Source organism: Rattus norvegicus, chromosome 4, assembly GCF_036323735.1.
Source record: "Rattus norvegicus strain BN/NHsdMcwi chromosome 4, GRCr8, whole genome shotgun sequence".
In the NCBI taxonomy this organism is placed as follows: Eukaryota; Metazoa; Chordata; class Mammalia; order Rodentia; family Muridae; genus Rattus; species Rattus norvegicus.
The window spans coordinates 142942920-142969265 of NC_086022.1; the positions used below are offsets into that span (position 1 = coordinate 142942920).

The following is a 26346-nucleotide window of genomic DNA, read 5'->3' on the forward strand; positions in this document are numbered from 1 at the left end:
TTAGGCTGTGATATGTACATGGTAAGGGATACCAGCAAAAAAAAAAATATTTTGGTTGGAGGAATATGTACACTACACACTATATATAGTTTTATTGGCTGTAGAATAGAGTGCATTGGGATAGAATTTCATTTGATTTGATTTTGGTTAGGTTGATTAATACTTTATTTTGGATGGAATGAGAGTCCAGGACTGGGCATGTTGTGGTGCCCAGTATCTTTTCACTTTAGTTTAGTACATTGTAGTTGTAAAATCTTAATAAATGGCTTGATTATATGTAAGGAAAGTTCAGGCACACCGCAGACTTATAACCATAAGCATCACATGTAGAGAAGCATCGTATGGAGCTTTCCCATTTATTTCTATGCTAGAATGTCCTGGACTGAACTTTGTATGCCGACACCCTTCAATGCTCTTGTTTCTACCTAGACTTACAAATGCCTCCCTTTAAACTTCTCCTCCCAGGCTGTGGAGGTTGAATTTCTATTTGCTTAGGTCCAGATTAAATCAGGGAAAGAAACCCCTCCCTCACCATGGTCTGCGTAGCATTATTAATACACTGTTTGCACCATAGTAAATCAGTTGATATGTTTGCTTGCTCAGGATACAACTTGGTTCTCCTGGCTGGGAGTTTACCGCTTGCTTATGGAAAGATTCCACAGTTGGAGCAGGTGTGTTTATAATTATACTCGAGGAAATAGAATACTCTGTGTTTATAAAAGAAGAATGCTCTGGCAGGCGCTTAGATTCTTTGAAAATTCCCTGAGGAAGCAACTGTGGCTCCCCTCTGCGTAGTTACCCCTGGCAACCATCAGAACCCTGGGACACCAACACCCTGTCCCTAGTCCCTCAGGCTATTGGCGCTGGCCCTCTTCTCAGAGATGACTGATTGGCCTTTATTAGCAGCGCATTCTGGAAACTACTACAGCTCCTGCAGTGCAGTCCCCCCCCCCCCCCCCCACACACACACCCAGCCTTTTACCAGTGTGTGCTTGTGGGAGCTGCAGTCCACAGCTGAACTTCTACGGAAGTTTAATGAGAGCTCCTGCCAGCAAAGGATCAGGGTAGGGGTGAGCCTCACACCTTACACTGAAGGCTTCTGTCCCGAGTGATCATGGTGGTGGCAGTGGGGGAGATATTAAGCATGTCCGGTCCCTCTATTTTCTCATCGCAGAAAAGCCACTGCCTTTTGATGATGATAAAAGGACAGTTGAGTATCTCGGGGGAATAGGTGCTACAAACAACTTAGGAAAAAGGAAAAGAGCTCCTGCATGCACGTCAGGACTTCGGGCAAGATGATAAAGTAAGGGCTGAGGCATAAACGTCTTGTAAAGAGTACGTGTGCCCAGCTGCCTCCTAGAATAAAATTTTATTTGACACCAGGAACAGGAGGGTGTTTGGTATTTGTGTTTGTGTTTGCTTCTTGGCAAGAAAGGGCAGTCTCTATCCTTACCCCTGGCTTGATCTTGTTCACTGGGGCTAAGAGAAACAAACTGGGTTGGGGGTGGGGGGTAGGAAAAGGAAACTGCCCGTACTGTGTCAAGCCTGATGGATTGTTACATTCATGTGCTTGGGAGTATGCATCCCCCGCCCCATACTTGTGTGATACTTTATCATCTTGGACTGATGATAAACACCAGTCAGTTATCAGAAAAGGGCCACAGCCAATAGCCTATGGGGCCCCAGACAGGGTATTGGTATCCCACAGTTTTGACGGTTGCCAGGGAGCCACAGATACGGAAAGATCAAGATACAGAAAGCTCCCTCGCTGGTCATAAACAAGCAGCAGCTGACACTTAAAGATACTAATTTCTATCACTGTGAGCACCTGTTAGGTTTCAGGTACTATGCTAAGGGCTGGCTGCAGTGTGCCCCCCAAAACATAGTATCTGTCCTGCTGGAGACTTTGATAGAGACCATACAAATTAATGGAAAAGTTACCCCATCCTGTCATACGACATGACAGAAATACATGGAATTATGGGGAAACATCATCTGGGGATTTCTCGCCATGCCAGAAGATCAAGTAGTCAATTCATGGGTCAGGCAAGAATGTAATGGGGAACCTCAAGTCAGGACCCACTTTTCTAAAGTAGGAAGTGCCATGCCTTTTGAGAGCTTGCTTAGGGTTCATTCAGGCAGCAGTAGTGGATGATGGGTAGTCCACCTAGGTTTCCTTTTTGTCCTTGAAAATAAATTGTGGGTTTTAAAAGTGTGCACTGTAGTTCACTTAAGATGAGATCCTCACTGAATTACTGTCACTCTGGTGACAGCAGGCAACTGCAACTTTGTTTCCTGTACTGAAAATTAAAAAAAACAAACCAACAACAACAGCAGCAACAAAAAACCCACAGATATCCTTGTCACCCAGGGTAGCTGTAGCCCGATTTGATTTGATTTGATTATTTTATTTGTGTGTGTGCCCTTAACTCCTCTCCCCTTTAGCTCCTCCTACAAGCTGCCACAGACAAAAACAAACAAACAAAAAAAACAACAACAACAACAAAAAAAAAAACCTCTGTAATATTCAGGCTGTGTGAAGGTTGGGAGAAGCAGTGCGGACAGAAGCTTAGGAATTGTTAGTTTTCACCTTCAGAGGGCGTGCTCATGATGCTCGACCCCGGTGGAGGCGTCCTACTTTCTTACATGGCTGTGAACTTCTGAGTTGGGCACGTGCCAACACTCGGGCAGCCGTTACATAAGCCCTTTCTCTTTTTTCCTGGAATTTAAGCTCGCTGCTGATGTGCGACCTTCAGCAGGGATTGCCAATAAGTGCAGCAGGACTGTTTACTGTTAGACACTGGCAACCACAGGGCAAGCTCTGCTGTCAGCGCACAGAAGCCACTGCTCGGAGTCTGCTGAGGGAGGGCTTTTCCAGATCTCTGGACTCTCTGTTACTGTTTCTGAGATTATTCCAGAACGACTGAAGTCGTGTCATTGCGACAGGCCAGACTGCGTTTTTAAATAACGGACCACACTATTGAGTTCTGATGAAGCCTCTATGAGATATGCATCAAAGTACATGGGTGGAGACATTTAATTTTTAACTTATCTTTGTTTCTAAAAGCAGATGCAGTTAAAACAAGAATTGTATTTGTAGATGCGAATACTTAAAATTCTTCTTGTAAATGCTAAAAAAACTTCCATCTCTGGTTCGGTTTTCTTTAAAGCTTTCTTTTCTCTCAATGAAGGGGTTTCAAAGGCTGATAAAAATGTGCTTGCAAGCCCATTCAGTCTTGGTTTGTCTCCTTCTCCCGAGCTTATAAGTAGATTAAGAAGCAACCGAGTGCTGATTTAGGGGACCAGAAACGATAAATTATTTTTGACGGACTGATATATTAATCTATCATACATGTCTTGACCTGTACTCAACTTCTGCCAGTCGATCCATATGTGGACATTATACTGAAGAGAAAATGGTGGATGCCCAGGGGTCAGAGAGGATTCCCTGTTAAGGACAGTAGAAAGCAAAGCCTACTGACAGACCACCACCCTGTGTGCTGGTCTGTGATAGACATACGTAGACGGCCTGGACAGACAGATGGGTAGGTGTGGGTGAGGAGAAATAACCTAGGACGTGTACTGGTATCTTTCCTTTAAGAAGTTAAAGATGTGCAAGAGCAGATGTGCATCCCTCCCTAAGAAGTCGGGGACCTTGTGTCTATAAAGCAAGCCTGTGAGCATCTTCCCGGCACATGTCCCATCACTCGATTGACATCACAGTTGTGATACCTTGATTATTGGCCTCATTCAGCAAGGACATGGAGGGTGCAGAAACCTGAGTTACTGTTTAAATTATTCTGAGATGTTTGTTGCTCATCTGAATCTTTGTTTCTATTAAGTTATCATTTGCTGAACATCTTTGAAAGTTCTGGGAAGGCTTTTAATCAAGGGATCAATATGGTGAAGCAGTCTGGGGCAATACTCGGCTTTCAAATTCATAACTAGGTGTGTTAATCACCCACTAACCAGCTGTGATTACAGAGGTATTAGCAGCCGGTACCAGGAGGGAGAAATACGACCTAGAATGTGTAGATCATAAAATGGTACTCCTTAAAGTGTTCACTAGAACATCGCCATTCAAGGAAAGTAATTAGTAATAATAGTAACTGCCGAGAAACGAAATTCATTTATCAAACCCTACTCTTTACTTATGTTGGAATCACATCTTCTGTTTACATAGCTGTTCTTGGGACATGTATGCTTCCCTTTTAGACTTCTCAGAATTGTGGTTTACTTCCTCAAAAGCAGCTTATCCCCAGGGAACTGTGACTTCATTCACTGGGGCAGGAAGTGCTCTTGGAGATGTAGAAGGCACAGGCTGTTGCTCGTGGTTCATCGTCATATTCCTAGTTTGACAGGGTCTCTGCCACGTCCAAAATCACGTAGAACTTGGCTATGGGATTCTTAAAAATGGAGTTTACTGTCAATAGACCATTCATTATTTGATACTTCAGCTGGAAGGAATCCCAGTGATGCCCCAGTCTCTGTGAATTCGTGAGAAGGTGGAAGCCTGAGAAGGTGGAAGCCTGAGGCGTTCTCTAGTGACCGGAAAAAAAAGCCTCACAGACTCCCTTGTCACATGACACCGGCCAGTGCTCTTGCTTTTCCATTGTAATCCACCAATAAAAACTCGATAAAACTTGTCCTTCTGAATACTAATTCACGATGCCTCAAAAAGCATCCTCCAGGACTCTCAGGGAAAAACTAAAAAGGGTAGCTTTACTTTAACTTACTTTAAAGCAAGCACAGCAGTCTCCAACTTTGTGTTCTTTGTTTCCCTTAGCTATGGTTCTGGCAAGGGACTAAGCAGATAACTGCCTGTGTTCCCGCAGGAAACCCCTGCCGGTAATCCTTTTGTTGTCATGTAGAATGCACCTAAAGGACACGCCCAAGGGAGTGTGGCCAACTCTCTGCTGCTCCTGTGTCCATTTTGTGCCCAGGACAAAAAACAAAACTGTTTACATGGGGCTTTTTTGGTTTTTGTTTCTGTTTTTGTGGTTTTTTTTTTTTTTTTGGGGGGGGGTGTTTTTTTAGCGTAAAGTAGGAGGCAGACTGACCATAAGGGGATTGTGTTTACCATTTGGACACACAGTTCAGCTCTGATTTGATTTTCTTGCTGTGTTTTGTACTGACTTTTTCTCCCAAGAAGAGGTAGCACTGGACTCCCTGTGACAGGCGCTTTATCTAGACCTGACTGAACAGCCTACCACAAGTTCCTCTCTACCCTTGGTCAAACAGTTTGCTCCCATTGTTCTTGCATTTTGCCTGTTGGGAAGTAAAAGAAAGACAATTTTTAAAATGACATGATAACAGCTTTCTCTTAAGGGTGTTTTGTCCACTGTGGTGATCCGATTACTAAATTGGCCACCTTTTGCTGTGCGGAAGCTCCACGCCCACCCCAGGCCTCACAGGTTCAGTCTTCAGGACTGGCCTGCACTGCACAGCCACCTTCTGGCTTAAGGAGAGGTGCACAGTGCACAGTGGCAGAGGGCGACAGCAAAGGCCAAGGTCATATGGTCACAGCGTGAGCCTTGGCTTCATTCCTTGGCTCCAGAACTGTACCTTGCAGTACTCAGCCATGCTGCTGGAGCGTGCCTTGGGTCCAGGGCAGCCCACATAGATCTGACGGGTATGTCTGACATTGGTTCCCTGGTTCATGCACGTGTCCTTTGCCAGACTATGGAGCAGGAGACTTGTAGCCACGCCCTTCACACACACACACACACACACACACACACACACACACACACACGGGGGGGGGGGCACGCATGTGTCTGTCATCCTCTATGGGGTAGGAATTTTGAAATAGAGTTTGGGGTGTTTCCATGTCTGACAGGAATGATCCCAGGAAACCTATCTGTGACACCCTTAGAGGAATCATGAGGTTAAAGCAATCATGCTCAAAATGCAGAAAATCATCTTGTCTCAGAGGTTGTGAAAGAGGATATGCCATTGGAAAAGCCTCAGGCAAAGCCATCCTCAGACGGCAGAGACAGGAGAAAGCCTAAACCCATAGGAGGTATTGGTCCCAGGGGAGTGGCAATGAGGAGCTATGCCAGGCCCGAGCAGGACTGCTGTCTGTCCCCTTGGTCCATTGCTGTGCCTATCCAAGGTTCTGTTTGTGCCACAGTACAACTACCCTTCTCATTGCCCAGCAAGACACCCGTAACCAGTGGCTTTGGCATCTTGCTGAGATTTTCTTTCTGTTTTCTGACTGCTGTAACACAATACCTCGCTAGAGCATCTTAAGGTGGAAAAGGTTTACCTGGGCTCACAGTTTACATCCCACCATGGCTCAGAAGAGATTGGTTCTAGCTATGGCAAATGTTCCAGGTAACTGGTCACACTGTTCCACGGTTCAGAAGTAGCGAAGATGAACGCTGGTGTTTAGCTGACTTCTTCCTTTCTCCCTGTTTACTCAGACTGAGACCCCAATCTGTGGGATGGTGCCATTCAGAACTAGGGCAGGTCTTTTCTTCTCAGGTAAAGCTGGAAATGCCTTCCCAGATACCTAGAATATCTCCTGGGCAATCTGCAGTCTAGTCATGTTGATGGTAAAAATTAAAATCATCGACGTGATATTATTTTATTTTCTGATTTTTAAACCTATGTCTTTTATCAGTCATCTTTCCCACCACTTTCCATTCACTTTAAAGTGGTTGGTCCTGTCGACAGCCCTGCCCCGCCCCCTGTGCAGGTGATTCAGAGGAATCACCTGTCTGTGATCTTTCTCTCCGTGTTTCGTCCTTCAGTGTCGGTCTGCAGACTTCTCTGTGGCCTATAAAATGCAAATGCCGTGACTGACTAACGTGCTTCATTTTACTCCCAATTAGCTGCCACAGCCACCGGAAGCTGAGAACTCCACAGAGGTGTGTTGCCCACCTGTATTTGCAAAGATAGCAAATAGGGGTGCTTCTGAGTTGTCCCAGTCCAGTGTGTGCATTGTCTCGATGGGCCATCCATTCTGATGTTGGGCAGGGGAGGGAAGAGTCTAGCGGGTTGGGACCTGATTGCTGCTGCTCTGTGGTAGAAAGTCCTCTGAAAGTGAAGCCAGATTAAGCAAGCTCCAGTGACAGGATGCACCATTGGAGGGCCTCCCTCTTAACCCTTTCCAGTCTGGACATGAGAAAATCTAGAGATTTTCATCCTGCTGCTGTACAGAATTGACTTCAGATCCTGTGCTCTATCGTTTTCCTAGAAACTAGTAAGAAAGTTGCACGAGGCCACGTTTCTGCTCCATCCTTCCTTCAGTCACCAGCTACACTGGTTAGATGAAGGACTAGAGTTGATTCAAGTAAGATCAGAGATAAATTGTAGGAGCTCAAGCTGAAATGAAAGGTGCTTTATCAGAGGGAGGTCTATCGGGAGTGAGAAAAAGTAAACACAAACGTTAGAGCCCCTGAGGTGCAATGTGGATGCTTTCCCACGATCAGCCTAGCATATTCTAATCAGAGCTCTTCACTAGCAGTTTTGATTAGAATACTCATCTACTGGTGGGTTAGGAGAGCTGTGGTCTCATGTATGTGTCTGACCCATGCTGTATGTTTCAACGTCCTTACGCATGTGCTGTTCAGTACTGCATGTATGAATCACGAGGAGCTGCCCAGTTGAGTCTTGCTTTACAGCCCCTTTTGGGTTAATACAACAGCATATCCTATAGAATTACCATTCATAATCTTTGCAAAAAAAAAAAAAATTGGCCCAAAAGCTCATTTGAAACAGTGTTGTGGGAGGAAGTATTGGGACGATTGTTAAGCAGAATCTGAAGTCTTCATACCTTGGGGGAACCACAAAACAAACAAATTCTTTGATGTAACTTTGACTGTATATGAGCTCACGATGTATTTTGTTTGTGACTGATGCTGAAGATGGTAGTGTTTCCTTAGTGCCATACTTAAAATGGAATTTCTGCACACTTAGCAGGAGCTTGAACCAAGTCCACCCCTGAGGCAACTGGAAGACCATAAAAGGGTATGTAGCCTTGAGTCTCTCGGGTTGGGAGCTAATGACTGTAACTGCCCCCCCAACCCCAGCCACACAACTATGATTTAAAGACAGCTTCTGTTAGTATTGATATTGTCCAAACATGAATTGGCTTAGGACCAATTCATAGAGGTGAAACTAACTGGCAGCTCTGTTATCTACCTGAACAGAACTCTGCACAACCAAGCTGCCAACAGTAACCAAGTGAGTACTTCACACTCCTTCCCTGAGTCGCTTCTCTGAATAGGTGATGGGAGACTTTGTGCTTCTGTAGTGACTAGTTACACCGCCCAGCTGTGAGAAAGCTAACTTCCTCGTTTTCCCTTCAGCCAGTTTTTTACATGTGTGAGTGTGTGTCCCAGCAGACACATGCAGCTTCTCATCATTGGCTTGTTAGTAGGTGCACAGCCCTCATAGTTGGCTATTGTTATTTAATGTTACACCTCAGCCTTTGGTGGGCAAGGGTAAGTAAGTCTGTGAACACTAGCAGCTACGTAAAGCGCCCCCAGATCAGGAAGGGGTTTGTAGTTTTTCATCCTTGGAGAAGGAACAGAATAAATGTATGTTTGCATAGATTCTTAGAAAAAGAATGCTGCCTAGGACAAAGAATTGATACTTTTTTTTTATAATGCTGGCTGTGTGTTGTCAAATTTTCTAGAATATCATACGTACACGCACACACACATATGCATGAACTTGCTGACCAGCATTGGTTTTTCACATTATCACTTCTGGAAGATAGCTAGGCATCTCGGTTTTCCGAGAAATTACTCAGTATTATGTAAGACTTATATATATGCCCATGTATCAGTCTTAAACAATGTGTATGCTCTCCCAGTGGCAAGGCCTTTACCCCCATGTCACAGGTTAGGAAAGTTGAATGTCAGAGGTTTAACATATTGCTCAAGGTCACTCGGTTAGAAAATAAGCAGTCTTTGTAAAGACTGCCATGGGGTTCTGGTCATTTGTGTCATGGAGAGTTTATTTTTTGAGATAAACAGGTGAGGAACCTATGCCCTGTTCATATCCCCAACCCCAGCCCTTCACTTCCCCAGTCCCATCCTGCCCCACCCTGCCCCTCTGTCTCTCAGATTTCGTTCTGTTTTCCTGCCTTGACAGAGAATTAAGTTCTGTGATTTCTCCAGCTAAGGAATAGTTTCTAGGAAGTTTCCGTTTAGACCAAATGTAGAGCAGGATGCCCCTATAACAGGCTGTAACCCTGCAGCTCACCGACTAGGGGCACGTTACACTCATATCCTTTCCTCTTTTTAATTAATTAATTAATTAATTAATTTCCCAACTAGTGAAGAATTATCCTAGATCTTAGAAGTAACCAGCAAAGGTACCCAGTCATCCTTCATGCCCTGAGCTTCTTGAGGGACTCAACATCAAACAACAACAACAAGTCTTTGGTATTAGAAGCAGATACAGTTCTCCTTTGCTAGCTATTAGCTGCCTAATTTGTATATTATTTCATGTCTCTTTGCCTTCGTTTCTTCCACTATACAATGATACTGGTCTCTAACCCTTCGTACCGTAACTCTGAGCCCTGTACATACAGTGCTAAGCCCAGTGGCTGAAGTGTTTGAGAGGTTCACATTGTAGTTAGTTACCTTGCAGTTTGAAATGCTCGAGTGATTTTGTAGACAGCAAAGTTAAAAAACTCTGTGTGTGTGTGTGTGTGTGTGTGTGTGTGTGTGTGTGTGTGTGTGTGTGTGTTTTATTCTTTTTGTTTGTTTTAATTCAGGTGGTGGTGTAAGTACTAAGACACGAGAGACTCAGAGTCTGAGAGGTGATCTTGCCTCAAGCATGAGTTCTTTTAGTGGCTGGAACCTGGGAACCCAGAAGGCTACCTCCATCTCGTTTGCAAGTGATGCATTGACTCTTGGGTACCGTGCTCAGCACATAGCTATATTATTATAGCTCGCTCATTAGCCGCTGCTAGCCCAATAGCAGGATGGGAGGGAGCTCAGGACTGATGTGTGCCTGTTGTCATTATTTTAACATGACACTTACTGCTCTTTGACTTTCCGTTGTTCTCAGTCCTAGGTCATACTTACCAAGTGTAGAATTTCTTAGCTAGGGACAAATATCTGGTACTTGTTTTCATGCTCTAGATGCAAGGAGGGAAGCGAGGGTAGAGAAAAAAAACTATACTTCTACAGCCTGGTGCCAAAGCTGAAGTGACAATACTGGGAAATCTCTGTTTTCTTCTTCACAATCAGATGCTGGAGCCTGGTACCCCGAGAACAGCTTAGCGCTTACTGTTGAGTAATCCCAACCAAGATGATTAGGAAGGCTTTTCTCTGAGGAGTTTAACTTCTCCTAAATTAAAACAAAGGCTCAGAAAAACACTAGAGATTTCATAACTTTTAATAATGTTAATTCATGTTCCTCTCCTGTCTCCTTTTATCCATTATCCTGTCTTTATTATATACAGAAAAACAAAACAACTTTAACATATTATTTAAGAATAAGCCAAAACAATTCTACCTGCTCTTTTCTTTCTATATATTTACATTTTTCTGTGTGTGCATGCTCTCTCTCTCTCTCTCTCTCTCTCTCTCTCTCTCTCTCTCTTTCTTTCTCTCGATGGTGAGATTAATATATACCAAAATTGTATAATAAGAATGGGGGAAATTTGTGGGTGGAATGTGTTCTACGGCCTCCCCTAATAATGAGCACATCTCATGATATTATGGGGGAAAATGTACCATTTGATGCATCTGTTGCTATGGTAACTGCTAGAGTTTTTCTGTCGAGGAGAGGCAGAATGCAAATGTGTAGTCCCTCTGTATCACTTGGGCATCCGGGCTGCATAAACACGGACTTCCTGTGCAGAGCCCACATGTTCCCTTCTTCACCTCCTGCCTGACTGAGGGCAAACAGACCCCCAGTGTTGCTGCGCCCCCCACCCCAAATCAAGAGTTGGAAAGAAACGAACCCTGGGAGGTGAAAGCCTGAGCCCCCTGGTCTAAAGTGGAATGTGTGTGAAGGGTCAGGCGTGCACTTTCGCTGGCTGCCTCCCACTGCTCATCTTTTGATTTGACTACCCAGTTCTGCTGTCTTCCTGACTCTGCTCCTGATGGCTACATAGATCAGCTGAGAGCATGGTGGCAGACTGTAGGTCCCTTCACAGCTTTGAGGGATCGAATCAGGGGCTTCAGAGCGTTTGCTAAGCTTCTGCCTTCCCCCAGACTCTGTTCTCACTCAACCAGTAGCATCCGGTTCTTTTTAAACAGATTATATTTAATCGTTCATTCAGTTCAGAGGTAACCTGTCTTCCCCATTTCTTTCGTCTCCGATATTTCTTTCAAAGTAGTTTTCCCCCAGAGTCAGCTTTTAAGTCCCCAGTTTGGGGAATGCTGATGCGCTTGTCCACGTCACCGGGATAGAGCAGCACTCAGGCTGCACCTTTATATCAAGATGGGATTTTCCGAACAAAACAACCCTGTACCAGAACTGTTTCTCCCTAGCAAGCATTTCATCTTAAGAGTGCTTTAAACATTGCGAGTGACTTCCTTGGCTGGAAACAGTCTTGGCATTATGGACTTTCTGTTGGTCCAGGTGGGAAATGAGTTTCCTAAGCAGACAGGAGAAAATGCTCTCCCATTTTGGGGCAGGGGGATGAAGAAGTGAAAATGATGTTTCCGGTCCCCCTCCCCATTTCCTGCACATTCATGTAAAAATCAGCACCAAGCTTCCAGCACTTTCCCCTCTCATTGGTTTACTTCATCCATGTTTGTCCCTGTGGGGTCTGTCATAAATTAACAGAGGAGAGAAATGTGGCAGCGTAGCCCTGGTGATTGACAGACTTTTCCAGTTGGCAGGATCCAGGCTTCTGCCTTTTCCCTTTCTTCCCTGGTTGCCTGCTTCCCTCAGGACCCCCTCCCCCCATCTGTTCCCCCCTCCAGCTTGTTTCACAACCCTTCCCCCAGTCCCAGACCTATTCTCAGCACTTCTTAACAAATCTCTTTAAATTCTACTGACTCATGCTTCAGTTCCAGGTCTCCTCAGAACTCTTGACTATTTTAGAGACCTGCGACTTCTCAGCACCTCCCTCTGCTAGACTCCCCACTCCTCTCTCTCATGCCCTGGAGGGACTCCAGGCCTTACTACTTTGACCCTGAGGAACAGTCCCTGGGAAATGTACAGTTGGTGGTCCAGGGCTCCCTTAGGGTTGGGATGGGAAAGGTGTTAGAGCTGAGAGAATGCTGGCCCCTGGATGCTGCATGCATCCTAGTGTTGCAGAACAAATCAGATTGTTCTGTCAGAGTTGTAAGAAAGGGTCACCATGTCTACTCTCGGGGGGAGGGGCGGGGGGGAGGGTGGGTTGTCCATGATTACCTTTTTTAAACTTTTCGTTAGGAAAACCTGGAAATATGCATTAAAGAATAGGAAGAGTTTGGGAAACTAGCTATAACTCAGTTTCAGCTATCAGCGCCTGCTCATTCTTACCTCTCTCAGCTCTTCCTTATTTCTCTTTTTCTTGTGTTACTTTTAAGCAAATCATGGTGGTTCTCCGTCCATATTGCTTATTTGCGATCAGCACGTTTGAAATCTCTCCCTCATCCAGCATTTCTCACCTCCAACCATAAAATTATTTCCATTGCTGCTTCATAACCGTCATGTTGTTACTGCTGCGTAAGCCTCTGTGTCTTCCAACGGTCTTAATGACCCCCGTGAAAGGGTCATTCAACCCCCAAAGGGGTCACAACCCACAGGTTTTGATCTACCACCCATTTCCTGTATCGTCCTTCTGTCCTCACCATGTGTCCCCATCAGTCATCTTAGTAAGAAAGGCTGCTGTCAGCTGTCTTATCAGCTTACACCCTTACTGTAAGATTTTATTATCTTCTCGGGCCAGGCATCATGCCACAGACCTTTAACCCCAACCCCTGGGAAGTAGACAAAAACACCAGAATTCAAGATAATCCTTGGCTAGAGAGTGAGTTTAAAGCCACCCTTTTGCTAGACACTGCCTCAAATATCATTCCCCTTCTGCACATCCTCGGGAATAAACCCTGTGCCTGAAGCCTGAAGTAGCGTTTTTGGGGGATTTTTTTGGGTTTTTTTTTTTTTTTTTTTTTTTTTATACTGCTATGTGGAAGCTGACCTGTAAAATTTGCAGTTTGCCCAAATTTTATCAGCTTAACCAAAGGGCTTTTCGTTTTTTGTTTTTTGTTTTTTTTGTTTTGTTTTGTTTTGTTTTGTTTTGTTTTGTTTGCTGTTAGTTGCCCCTCAGAATTACTGTTCTGTCTTTATCATCCTGTGAGAGGGTCCTTCAGAATTGAATAGCGCAGATTGCCACCAGTTCTTGAAAATAAAAATAAAACATGTTCTGTTCCCTGAGAACATATTAGAAGTTGACTTCAAAGTTTCTTAAATGCTTTTTATTAATCTTTTTTTCCCCACTGCGTGAATCACAGTTGAATATACCTGAATACCCCTGTGTATGTGTGTGGGTTTTTTTTCTCTTAATTTAAACATTAATAACTCAATTATGCTTTAAATTTGAAATCTGATTTCATTATCCTATTCGAATTAGGGTGAGGCACTCCGGCAAATTTTGGTCAACCGTTACTATGGAAACATCAGACCTTCAGGAAGAAGAGAGAGCCTTACCAGCTTTGGCAATGGTCCACTATCACCAGGAGGACCCAGCAAGCCTGGGGGAGGAGGTAGGCTTTGTGCTGTGCTGATGAGCATCCTGTGTGAACTGAGCGTGTCACAAGTAGCTGTCTGCTTTTTGCTTGACAGATTGAAACTTAGGTGCATTTGTATTGGCAGTTTTTTGGGTTTCTTTGTTTTTGCATTTGTTTCTCTTTGTTGTAACTTCTTTTGACTTTGATCTGTTTGCTATGTGAACGTGCGCATTTCCATGCATGTATGTTTTGCACACATCCTTCGCCTCCCTTTCCCATGCCGTGATCCTCTTGGTGAGACTCAGATGATGTGGGAAGCCAGATTTCACTGTCTCTTGTCCCCCCGCTCGTTAGGAGTTGTACTTACCCATAAACTGATGAGGATAATGGCAGCCAAGGTGGTGAAAGCTAGCATTGATTATGTGCCTGCCGAATGCTCTGAGGGCTTTTCCAAACACTCTTCAAGTTACCCCTTTACATGACAATTATTAGTTTTAGCACAGTTTAACAGAAAAACAAAGGTCTATTTCAAACCACGCACACACACACATACACACACACACCACAAAGTTCAAACCATATACGTCGAACCATGTATATTTGCCCAGTGCTCAAGACACAAAAGTGACTTGTTGAGATATAATTTTGGAGTTGTGGTTGTGGAGCAGATTCAGATCCTTAGAAAGTTCCATGCAAAACATATTGTTTGGGTGAATGAGATGGCTCTGTAATTAAGCACTTATCACACTAGTAGATAGAGGACCCAATTTATTTAGTTCCTAACATTCCTGGTGGATCATAGCCATCTGTAACTCCAGTTCCAGGGGATCCAGTACACTCTTCAAACATCTTAAGGCCCAAGACACTCTTGTGGTGCAATTAAGAAGTACACTCAGGTAAAACCCTCATATACAGAAAATAAAATACATCTAATTTTTCTTATAATCCTAGTATTATTAATCCTAGCACCTTGTGGTTAGGAGAAATGTTTAGCTTTCCTCCGATGAAAACTTGGAGTTTGTCTGTCTGACTCATAGAACTTGCCAGGCTTCAGCGGTGATGTAGTTCTTGGACACTTCAGAGATGCAACACAGCTTTTCAAACCCCAAATACCCCATGGTTCTGGTAGAACCATTTCTCATGTGACAGCTCAAAACTGTTCCTCTGTATTATCTGAGGTGGGTTTTTGACAGATACATGAGGAAATGGAAGGTATCTCAATGGGAAGAGACTCCAGTATGGGCTGCCTTACATCTCTGGCAGAGGACACACAAGTATTATGGCCGCAGTGAGAGCAGCAGTTCTGTTCTTTTGCATTCTGAAGTTAATCAGTCCATTTTCTATGTTTTACTGTTCCAGCTACTGCTAATAATAACTGAAGGCGTGTTCTTAAATGTGAACTTTCCAAAAATAACCAGAAACCATCCCGCTGAGTGCCATGGTCCCTTTCCCCTTCCCTGTCTCCATCTTGTCTGAAGAGCTGTGAAGCCGGAGACTTCATTCGTCCACCCCTCCTCCATGCCCAGCTCCTGTCTTCATGCCAAGCCCTGCCTTAATACTTTCATAGAATGAGTGAATGATGTCAGAGAATGAGTTTGTTAGAAGGCCGGTGGTGACTGTTTTAGGTGAAGCTTTCACAGGAGGAGTCTTCAGAGACGTTTCCTTTTGATTTGACTCTTAAACCAATTCTTAGTAATTATGCCCCAGCCATCATATTTGAAGATACCGTATTAAAATAGGCTGAATGGCTCTGGGTCACTAGATGAAAACGTATCCATTTCCCTTCATTTTGTCTACCTGAATTCAGTCCTGTCCTTGCCACTTGTAAGTTTAGGTGTCCTGAGACAAACACCTTCACCTCTTGGTTAATAATCAGCATTTTTCTCTGGGCTCACCGAGAGGGTTAAAGGAAATAATGTGACCATTTAGAGCACTAAGGGTCGGCACTTAGTGAATATGAAAATCATTAATAGTTTTCAGCATCTCAATCTGAGTTATGTTCTGCCTTTCCAGGGGGAGGTCCTGGGTCCGGCTCCACAAGCCGGGGTGAGATGAGCCTGGCTGAGGTTCAATGTCATCTCGACAAGGAAGGCGCCTCCAATCTGGTCATCGACCTCATAATGAATGCATCCAGCGACCGAGTATTCCACGAAAGCATTCTCCTGGCCATCGCACTTCTGGAAGGAGGCAACACCACTATCCAGGTAGGAAGAGCTGGTGTGGCAGCTGATGCAGGACCCTGGTTCTGAGGGCCCGGTCCCCAGGCTGAGCCTTGGTCTCCTGAGGGAGAGCTCATTTTCCTCACGCTATGACTGTTCTGAGTTTTCAGGTGTACTTCAAAAGTGTATGTGTGTTTGAGGTGTAGCGTAGGTGTGCTGAAATGTGTGTCAAATGGATGACTAAAGTCTGGTTATAGTCTCTATTCAGGAATACAGATGCTCTTGTCATTAGAGGCTCAGAAGAGTGTTCAGACTTATGTTATTTAGAAAATCTAAAGTGTTTACCCATCCAGAGGCTCTGTAACTACTGTTAACGATAAACTCTATCTTTAAACTGAAGTTCAATGAAAGCAAATGACTGAATGACATTTTTGTTGGCTGCACATGGTGTGTATTTTTAAATAATATTCAACACACTAATGTTATTATTAAAATAATATTTAAACAACATTAATTTTGGCAAATGTCCTTGAACAGACCGTTAACAAAAGGCTTGCTCCCTTTCTGTATGTGTGCGCCTATATTAGTTTATGTACATAATATGCGTGCAGGTGCACACAGCAGCCAGAAGAGGGCAGCAGATCCCTTTGAACTGGAGTTACACTTGTGAGTTCCAGGATCTGAACCTGGGTCCTCTATAAAAAGTCTTCTCTTTCCAGCCCCACAGAGTTCATTTAAAGGAACCTCTGTGTGTGTGTGTGTGTGTGTGTGTGTGTGTGTGTGTGTGTGTGTGTGTATGTTTTACAATTTTTCCATACAAGTGGCTTTTTCTTTAATTTTTCTGTCCTCTTAGAATCTTACTGGGTTGTCCAGGTTGACCCTGACTCTGACCTCTTGGCTTCAGATAATTCTTTTGCCTCATTTTTCCTAGTAGCAGAATTACAGATACAATCATGATACCATGCTAAACTAGAAAGGACATTTAAAATGATTCTGTTTATTTTAAAAGTTGTGTGTTTATGATATGTGTCTATATAGTAGGCTGGCCTGGAATTCACTCCATAGACCAGACTTCTTCGTTTTTTTTTTTTTTTTAAAGATTTTTTATTATATATATATATATATATATATATATATATATATATATATATATATATATACATTGTAGCTGTCTTCAGACACACCAGAAGAGGGCATCGGATCCCATTACAGATGGTTGTGAGCCACCATGTGGCTGCTGGGAATTGAGCTCAGGACCTCTGGAAGAGCAGTCAATGCCCTTAACCGCTGAGCCATCTCCCCAGCCCTAGACCAGACTTCTGATGATCCTCCTGCCTCGGTCTCCTTAGTTTTGAGCCCTTTAACCATTTTTAAAATCCCAGTCTGCCTGAGTCTTTCTTTCAGTGTGAGCTTACTGAATGAGGCCTTTCTTTGGGCGTATTTACCTGTGAACACAGACACACACCTTTTGATCCAAACTTCATTCCTGTACTAGAAGGTTTTCCCCTTCGTCTGTATTCGACCTGATACTCTCTCGGCCTTACATTTGAATTCAGAACAGAGTCTCGTATCTTCCTATATCAGAAGAGGTTGTTTCTCCCTAAGAAAAGATGTGTCTGGGCCAAGACACTCACTTAGCAATCACAGCACAGGTTAGAGTTGGACTTTAGCCTCTGCTCGCTCTTCCAGCCTGGAACCTGTGCCTTGCATAACCCACGGCAGGGGCCCTTCTTTCTGGCCTCCAATCCCTACTTGGTCCAACACACACTTCAAAGTTTCTTCTTATGCACAGAGATTTGTGGCCGTGACTTACTCACCCGTGCTAGTGGCAAAGTCTCCTGCTTGTCTGAGCTGTCACGTGCACACCTGAGTTTGTGAGTCATGATATATTGAGACTGGTGTTGAGTGCTGTCTGGGTGTGAGAATGGCTGCATTTATGGGTCTTTCCCTTTGTTGGGATACACTCCCTCCAAGCGCTCTATGCAAAGTGTCAGTTCCCTGTGTTAGCATGATAGGAGTGCTAACCTGCTCCTGGTCTTGGATCACCTGTGGCCAGATCAATTGTTCAAAATAGCCACTTGGCCAGACAAATGTTCTACCAGCTGAACTACATGCCCAGCCACCTCCCAATGTTTTTATAAAAGCTTTGCTAAAGGAAGAAATCTAAGAATTTCAGAGGTCAGTCTCCAGAAAAGAAATAGGAAAAAAAAATGGAATGTCTAGCAAGGATAGAGGAGACATGTACATTCATACAGGAAGCTACATGTCAAGAGGAGCTTATAGCTTCCCAGTGAAAAGGGGTTGTACTTGGGGAACCACTTGTTGACAAAGATAATAAGGTGATATCTCTAGATGATACATAGATGATAGATAGATAGATAGATAGATAGATAGATAGATAGATAGGCAGACAGACAGACAGATTGATCAGTATAAAGTGTTAAAGAGTTTGTGAAAAGTTTTCTGGTGACCTGTGCTTTCAAGGATGGACATAAGATTGCAAGGTAAAAACTAAATGTGAGGCCACAGGGGAAGACCGGCTAACAAGGCCCAGAAGGACATGAACAGGGATTGAGTCTCCAAGACTGAAGAGCACTGTGTAAGAGAGGGGAGAGAGCCCAGATGAAATTTATATACGATTTATATGAAAAGCAGTGTACCCCTCTAAGGGGGCCTCAAAACTATCACTTAAGACTCTGAAGTCTGTCATCAGAGGGGAGGTAAGAGACAGTAATTCAGTTAATCTTCTGGCTGGACATCATGGTACTCAACCTTTAATACCACCACTTGGGAGGCAGAGGCAGACAGATTTCTATGAGATCAAGGCCTGCCTAATCTACCTAGTGAGTGCCAGGACAGCCAGAGCTCTGTATTGACAGAGACTCTGTCTCAAAAACAAGAACAACAACAACAAAAATCAGTTTGCTGTAATCCCAGTCCACAGGAAGTAGATGAGGGATGGGGAGAATTCAGTACAAACCACTCCTCCACAGCAAGTTTAAGGCCATGAGACCCGGCCTCAGGAAAACGTGCTAGGACTGTAGCTCAGTGGTGGAACACTTAACTCACATGCGCAAGGCCCTGGGTTCAGTCTTCGTCACTGAGGAGGAAAACAAAAAGACACAAATTTGCTAAGTAGCAAATATGTAGTATTAACAAATCTAGTGTCCTAATGCCTAGCATTGATAACGCATAGGACTGATGCATAGCTCGGGGATTGATACAGGTAATGAAATGGCAGCTTGTATGAGATCTGTGAAAACTGAGATTGTCTTTTCTGCTGTTGCCATGGAAACAAAAAATAAATGTGTGTGTAAGAGTATGTGTGGATGGGTGGCTTTGCTTCCCTGTAGTAAGTTAAGTCCTGTCTATATGGCCTCACAAGATCATGCTGCATACCTTAAGTGTACTCAGTGAAGTTTATTTCTTGGAAAGGGTAAATAGTAATGATTTGGGGCTGAGGTAGTAAGCACTCTACCTCCTGATGACTCCAATAACAATAATACTAGCTAGGGAGAGGATTTCTAGGGGACACAAGGGAGGCCACTGCATGACAGGAAAACATTCTGTATCTTTGTGTAGGTGGCAGTTACGTGATTGTGTACACGGTTACACACTGAGCCCTACACTTAAACTAGGTGTATTTTAGTAAGTGATAAAAGAGGGGAGGTTAAGGGAGAGTCCAGGCCTTGTGGGACCCTGATGCAAGAGAGGAGTAGACCACCAATGGGTGACACCATCCGCTGAGGCCAAGGCTGGACTTGAGACAGAGCTGGCTAACTGAGTCCTGCAGAGGAGAGGGCAGACGTCCCAGCTGTCTCTTTAGACTTCCTGTCCTAGGAATGAGTAGATGCTCTGAGCCGCCACGGGTGAGGGAATAAGGAAGCGTGGGGCGGCTCACAGGGATGAGACTGCCAGCTCCCAAGGCTCACTGCTGAGGTGGAATCTGGGGTTCTGGCAAGACGCCCTGTTTCTCATAGCATCCGTCCTGACAGTGATGGCGAGGCAGACAGAAGCTGTTTTTCCTTCCAGTTCTTTATCTTATTCAGGAATTATGAATATTAGCTCCATGTTGTCACACACTCATGACTCACGTGCTTTGGCGGAAGATGAGATGTTGCGATGAGTTCTGGTCAGCCACTCCTGAGAGAAGCACTTTCTTTCTCTCCCTCTCTAGGGAACCAGGACAGTGATGAGTAAAGGGGCTGGGTGTGGATAAGCTGTAGGCTTTGCCAGTGTATATGGACATGGCCTTCAGGCTGTAGCTTATGCTCCCTCTGCCTCACCCTATTCTGTGACACCCGGGGGCCCAGTGTGACCCACTGTGTGGTATCAGGCTTATGGTTCCAGGAACTGTTCTAGCATGGTGTTGACTTGGGAGATCCCCACTTTGCCCCAAGCTTCTCTTTTCTCTGGAGAAAAGGATTTAGAGCTAGAGTTGTGTCTGGGACCAACCGAGGACAGGAACCCTAGGGAGGGGTGACTCAGAGTTTGGTCTTGCTGGAGAGAGACTGGTTCAAAGTAGTAAGTGACCAGCTGGGAGGTGAGTCTGCCTGCAGTTAGGACTGAAGTGGCGGCTCTTAATGATTGCCGAAGTAAATGCTGTGATCCACGAAAGGCAGGGCCATCCTAACTGGAACTCACTGCCCATTACCACTTCCTGTTCCGGGTGACGTGCACGCTCTCATGAAGGACAGCGTGCTGTGGTCAGATGGGTTTCCTGAGCTTTGTTTTTGCCAGTGACACGTTGTGGGAAGGACGATGGAGAGACGCAGGCAGGGCTGTGTTAGGCTTACGTTCACAGTGCCGTTCACCCCCTCCCAGACTCTTCTACCTCCTTTACATGAGAAGCAAAAGGAAAGTAGCTTTCAAATCCTGTATTGTGTGAGGTTCAAAATCTGTCTTTCAGTTCACACTCCCCTGTCTATCGTGAGAACGAGCAGGCAGGGACTTCTGGACTCTCGCAGCTTTTGATCAAGGCTTTCCTTTTTTTGTTTTAAGTAATATTAGTTGTTTAGTTATTTCCCTAGGGAGTCCATTTCTGAAGTCATCTTTAAGTTGTGAAAATAACTATTGAAAATAGTAACGATTGGACAAGTGAGCCATAGTCCATGCGTGCGATGGGAACCGAGCGATGAAAGTTAGCTAAGCTGGTGGTCAGGCAGTAGCCTGGGTCCATCTCACACACTAGGCTGAAGGAGAGAAGTCAGTGAGTGTACAGACAGCAACATACCTTTAAGTTTTCTCTATCTGGTTCCTTGGAAGGACAGATAGTGATGGAGACCAGACCAGCTCTCAGAGTCAGGGGTCACGGGAGAATTTGGTCAAGTATAGGAGTATTTGGGACATGGAGGTATTATGTGCCTTCCTTTCCTTGGACTCATGCAACTTTTTATGTGTGTGAAAATCCATCCAACATAATGGTAGCATATGGCAATTTTGAAAATTAAGAGACGTGAAAAAGATAGGCCTCAGACCAACTAACTTGATAGGCCACAGCTAACTAAGCATCCAGCTTGGTGTCCTGGGTTTCTTCTGTAGGATTCTCATCCCTTCGCAGTGTCTCATTTAAGTCTCTCAGTTCCCCCCTGAGGCATGCACACATGAACTCTCTGTTCTGAAAGATGAAATACACTCAGGGAAGTGATGGGTCAGAGGTGCAGTTAAACCTCCCTTGCCATCCATCTTTGCTATCTATCACTGATTAACCCCTTCAGATCCCAGTAGTCACTCGATAGCAGTCTCACACATGCTTCTGTGGGCTGAAGCTCAACTACGTGACTCTTTCAGGCCATGTGGTCTTGACTGGGGCTGAATTCGTCATGAAGACCTGGACTAGAGTCATTAGCATGGCCACTTGTTGGACTGTGGGAGTTGATTCTCAGCCTGAGCTGGAGTGTATTGGTTCTCGTATGTGGGGGGCTTCCTACCACATGGTGGCTGGGTTCTTAGAGAAATAGAAATGCTCGAAGCAATAGAAGTTGAAGCTGCCCATTGTTTTCCCCCACTAAGGTTTATTTTTATTTTTAATGTTGTGTGTAATTGTGTGAATCTGTGTATGAGTCTGTCCATGTTTAACCTGTCCATAGGTAGATTCAGAGTCCAGAACAGGGATGAGATCCTCCAGAGATGTAGTTACCATGTGAGATACCAACCACAGGTCCTGGCATTGATCTTCTGGAAGAACAGTGAGCACTGTTAACCACTGAGCCATGGCCCTGGCTCCCATCTGTCTCCTAGCACCACCCAGCTGTCCATCCTTTTAATGCCTGGGCTAAGAATTGAGGATGGCTCAACTCCTACCTTCTACCCATGAAGCAATGCAGCTGCAGAAGGCCTCAACCTGCCACTGGGAGGAGAGTGTGTAGAAGGAAGAGCAAGGGCATTGGTAGGGCTGCCCGGGAACCAGTCCGTTCTCCTTCAGTTATAATTGATTGTGCACACCAGCATGGGTCAGTCAAAGCCAAGAACTTTGAGTGCAAGGAAGGACAGTACTCTAGCCTCTGGAATTGAGTGTAATTTTTCCTTGGAAGTACAGTCCCTTCTTTGTAAAAAGTGTTGACACACATCCACCCCCTTTGGATGGAGTGTGAAAACTGTCTTGTCTTGAGGGTCAGGCCACTGGGGAGCTTAACTCTCCAGAAATCCTGGATTTAATTGGCCAGATCGTCAAAAGATTCAGTCCATAGGAAACCAGACCCAATAGCAGAGGAATACTTTCAACACTCTTGTCCTGAAACCCCCATCACTGACCTCTCAGCACCCGGATTCCTGAAAAATGCCAGAAGCCAAGTTTTGACTGTCCTAGTTGTGGCATAATCGACTTGGAGGAACCCCGTCCCCAAGGCTTTCAGAATCTTTTTTCCCTTCCAAGGCGTCTCTAATGATGGTAATCCTCCTGTCTGGAGTCTTCAAAGCAGCTCTGTTTACAGGAGTCTGAAGATGGTGGCACAAGCCTTGCGCTTTCTGGATGGGTGACACACTTGTCAGGCAGTGGGAGATCAGGCTTATCCTGAGGACCGCTCGCTTCCTGCTGCTTTGTCTCCGATCCAGTGCCAACCCCCAGAAGAAATATTTCCTTTCTGCTTGATGTTTTGTCGCAAGTGGGAAACTATAAAATAAGCATTTGCTTATGAATTAATTTCTGGCACACACAGCACTCAGTAAGCCTCATGGTGCTGTATATCCGTCCTTCACGTCCGTGCCAACTTCTGTGCTCCTTCCTACTAAGATGTTCCTACCAGCACCCGGGGGAAGTTCCCTTCATTTCCTCTTATCTGCAGGGGACAGGGGTTGTCCTTACCTGGAAAGCGGAGGAAGAAAATCTGTCTGTGAACCTCCATGGCTTTAAACTTTTTAAAGCTAATGCAGATGTTTGGAGAGGTTATGGGTTTATCTAACTATAGAGCATTCCGTAGCAAACTAAGGGAATTTTTTTTTCCCTCTTGGAATACTTGCCTCCAGTTGCAGAAGCACAGTGATTTTCATATATCAAGTGACTGCCCACGGCTATTCCTCTGCCAAGGTCTGGGTTACAGACACACCCAATGAAAGTTTTCCCTTCTGCACGTACACAGCTAGAGGTGGAAAATATGAGATACACTCAATCCAGAAACTAGGCTGTGAGTTCAACTGAAAAGAGAGAGTTCCCTGATTCATGGGGCCTTTCCCTGACCACTTTTGAAGGTTGGGTTAAGAAATGAGTCCCAGCCGATGTGGCATATAACATCGTACTCTTCCTGGGCCTATCACTGCAGAACACAGTGTGGGAGGAACACATCTCTTTGGCTGTCTGCGACCCCCTGTCCCCCCAACATCAGAGAGATAGGGGCATGTAGGTGAATAGTGTGATTTGACTCTGTGGTAACAAACAGAAGGCCAGCTTGTAGGGAGATCAGCCCCAGTTTGATCGGGCAGTCACCCTGAGGAGGAGGAAAAGTCTGCTGTGTGAGGGAGTTACGTAAATGGGTGTTGTTTTTGGCAGGGAGTTAGATATGAGTCACTTTCAAGTGGTGTTTTCTAACCTCAGGTTTTATCCATGTGGAAAGAAATGAGCTAACCCCAGAATCAGGGGCTGTTCTCCCCCCACCATGTAGGGACTTATAAATGGTTGTTGGCATTAAGACCTGACATCTCCAGGGGCCATCCCTCCCCATCCCCAAGACTGTGCCTACCAGTCGGCACAGAGGGATCTGAACAGTGAGGCCACTTACGCTGGCCAGAAGAACACATCTAGGGTCCACTTCTCACTCCTGGCCCTCCTTTGAAAAGCAATGCACGAATATCCAGAGATTTGGGAGAGAGCCTTGAAAGAGAGACCTGTCATACAAAGGGCTCTGGCCTCCTGAGTGGGACATTGTCAGCCTTTAGTGACTTTGAATTTGAAACTCAATTTCTCTTCCATCATGGGGATTGGAAAACAAAGACCATTGTGGAACTCTCCAGAAGATGAAACCAAAAGCAAGAGATGAAAGTGCTTGAGCCAAGAAATGCCCTTTCTTCAGGCCTCCAGCAAAAGTCCCTTAACCTTTCCCTGCCTAGTTGCTCACCTGCAGAGCAAGCTGGTGACAGGTGCTGCCTCTCGGGGCCTCTGTTGAGTCCCAGAAAGTGCCTTGTGTGGCATTCAGCTCCTCTAAGCTCTTAACACATCTGGGTATTAGTTTCTATTGTTTCATGAAGTTTCTTGTCATTTAAAGACAGGCTTCATTTATTGGCCTTGATTTCTGTCAAAATTTTCTCTAGTGTTTGTTTGTTTGTTTGTTTCTATGAAGTGGTTTATCACCCAGAGAGGCCCGTGGGATGTTCTGTTTTCTCTGTCACATTCCGTCTACTTAAACCTTTCTGGCTGTATGTTTAAGATGATTTTGAACATCTAGAAAGTTTGGAAATATGAATGCCTTTGGTGTATATAACTTCTTGTGCTGATAGCCGTACCAGATGAGCAGAGGACAGCCCAGTCTGTCCTTTTCCCTGGTTTGCCTTTTCTCTTCCTCTACTGCCTTTGACATGTGAGTGTATTGTCCTCCCATCCTTCTCCAGGAAACCAGCGCATCACTGAACAAAAGTCCTTTGGATTATTGGCCTAAATCCTGGTCTCATAGAAAACCATAATTTAAAACTAGTTACCGTAGGGGCTGGAGAGATGGCTCAGTGATAAAAGTGCTGTGAGGCAAGTTCGCATGACGGTAGTCGCAAATGTTCCTGTTACCCTAGCTCTGTGAGGAGCAGAACCAGGAGTGTCTCTGCGGCTTGACGGTCAACATCAAGCTCTAGGCTTAATGGGAGGCTGTCAAAGGAACAAAGCGGAGGTTGATACAAAAGGATGCCTAATGCCCTTCTCCAGCTTCCATATATGTGTGCCATACACAGCAGTTACCACGCTCAGGCACACCAAACTGACCTAACTTCCCAGCAAAGAAAAATGTGAATTCTCAGAGCTCCATTCTGGTTGTCAGCGAGTCTGCCCGAGGGGCAACCTTTGGCAGTGCGTGTGTCTAAAAGCACTCAGTTTTGCTGTTAAGGGCAAGACACTGCTTTAAGAATCGCCAGGCGTCTTCATCCGAGACTGACTCTTCCGTTATTAGGAAGAAGCCAGCTCATGGGGATAGTACTCTAGAGATCCTGGAGACCCGATATTGTTCTTTCCTGAGTGACAAAGTCCCACTACAGACAGAAGAGGGTTTTATGTATATCAGTTCTTCTGGCCATCCACAAAGAAAAACTAAAAGGAGAGAAAGGATAAAGAGCAGAGTCCTGGTCTCCTCCCCTCCTGTAATTCCTAGAGGCAGGACTAGAGTTCTAAGACCCAACATCTAAAGGAGCACTCTGGCAGTCTCTGAATGACTAAAGAGCAGCAAATAAAAATGCCAGAGAATGGGCTGGACAGATGGGTCAGCAGTTAAGAACACTGGCTGCTCTTCCAGAGGCCCATGGCAGCTTACAACCATCTATAACTCCTGTTCCAGATGACCTGACACCCTCTTCTGGTCTCTGTGGTCACAGCACCCCTCTGGTGCACAGACCTACAAGCAGGCAAGACATCCATTAACATAAAATAAAAATAAAGCTAAGGAAGGTGTCAGAGAAGAAGTTGAGCCTCTGTTTCCTTTCGTCTCCTGGATCACAGCAGGTCCAGACTTCCTTCCTATATCTTATTCCACTTCTAGGTCATTTGCACTTGTCCTTGTGACTTCTGAACACGCAGTACAAATTGACGCCAGATTCTCCTCCTTACAGTATACTTTGGGGTTGGCAAGCAATGGCCCAAGGACCACCTCTAACCAACTGTCCATGTTTGTATAAAGTTTTATTGGAACACAGCTGTCCTTCAAGTGTCCTTCATGGCTGCTTGCACTCACGGGGGCAGAGCTGAGCATTTGGAATAAGACAGTAAACCCTTGTCATGCCGTCTTTTAGAAAATCATTTGCCAACCCTGTGCTTACTTGATTGTTATTGCTGAATAATAAGCCATACAGTAGAAAGAGACATGGATTTTACTCCTTTGTTCTAAGTTTGTCCATACCCCAGGACTGGCAATTATAGGTTTTAGATGTCT

The 26346-nt window shown here is 44.8% G+C and overlaps 1 protein-coding gene across 4 annotated transcripts in view; it reads left to right on the forward strand.

Annotated features, from left to right (window-relative positions):
• Positions 1–26346, forward strand: part of Itpr1 (inositol 1,4,5-trisphosphate receptor, type 1) — a 323105-nt gene that overhangs the window by 199519 nt on the left and 97240 nt on the right. For 3 of the 4 annotated variants that reach the window (XM_063285577.1, NM_001007235.2, NM_001270596.1), the window contains 4 exons: positions 6837–6872; positions 7927–7974; positions 13535–13667; positions 15645–15835. In XM_063285577.1, the coding sequence (XP_063141647.1) occupies positions 6837–6872; positions 7927–7974; positions 13535–13667; positions 15645–15835 (408 nt within the window). The remainder of the gene's footprint in view (positions 1–6836; positions 6873–7926; positions 7975–13534; positions 13668–15644; positions 15836–26346) is intronic. The other variant, NM_001270597.1, reaches the window with a different exon arrangement.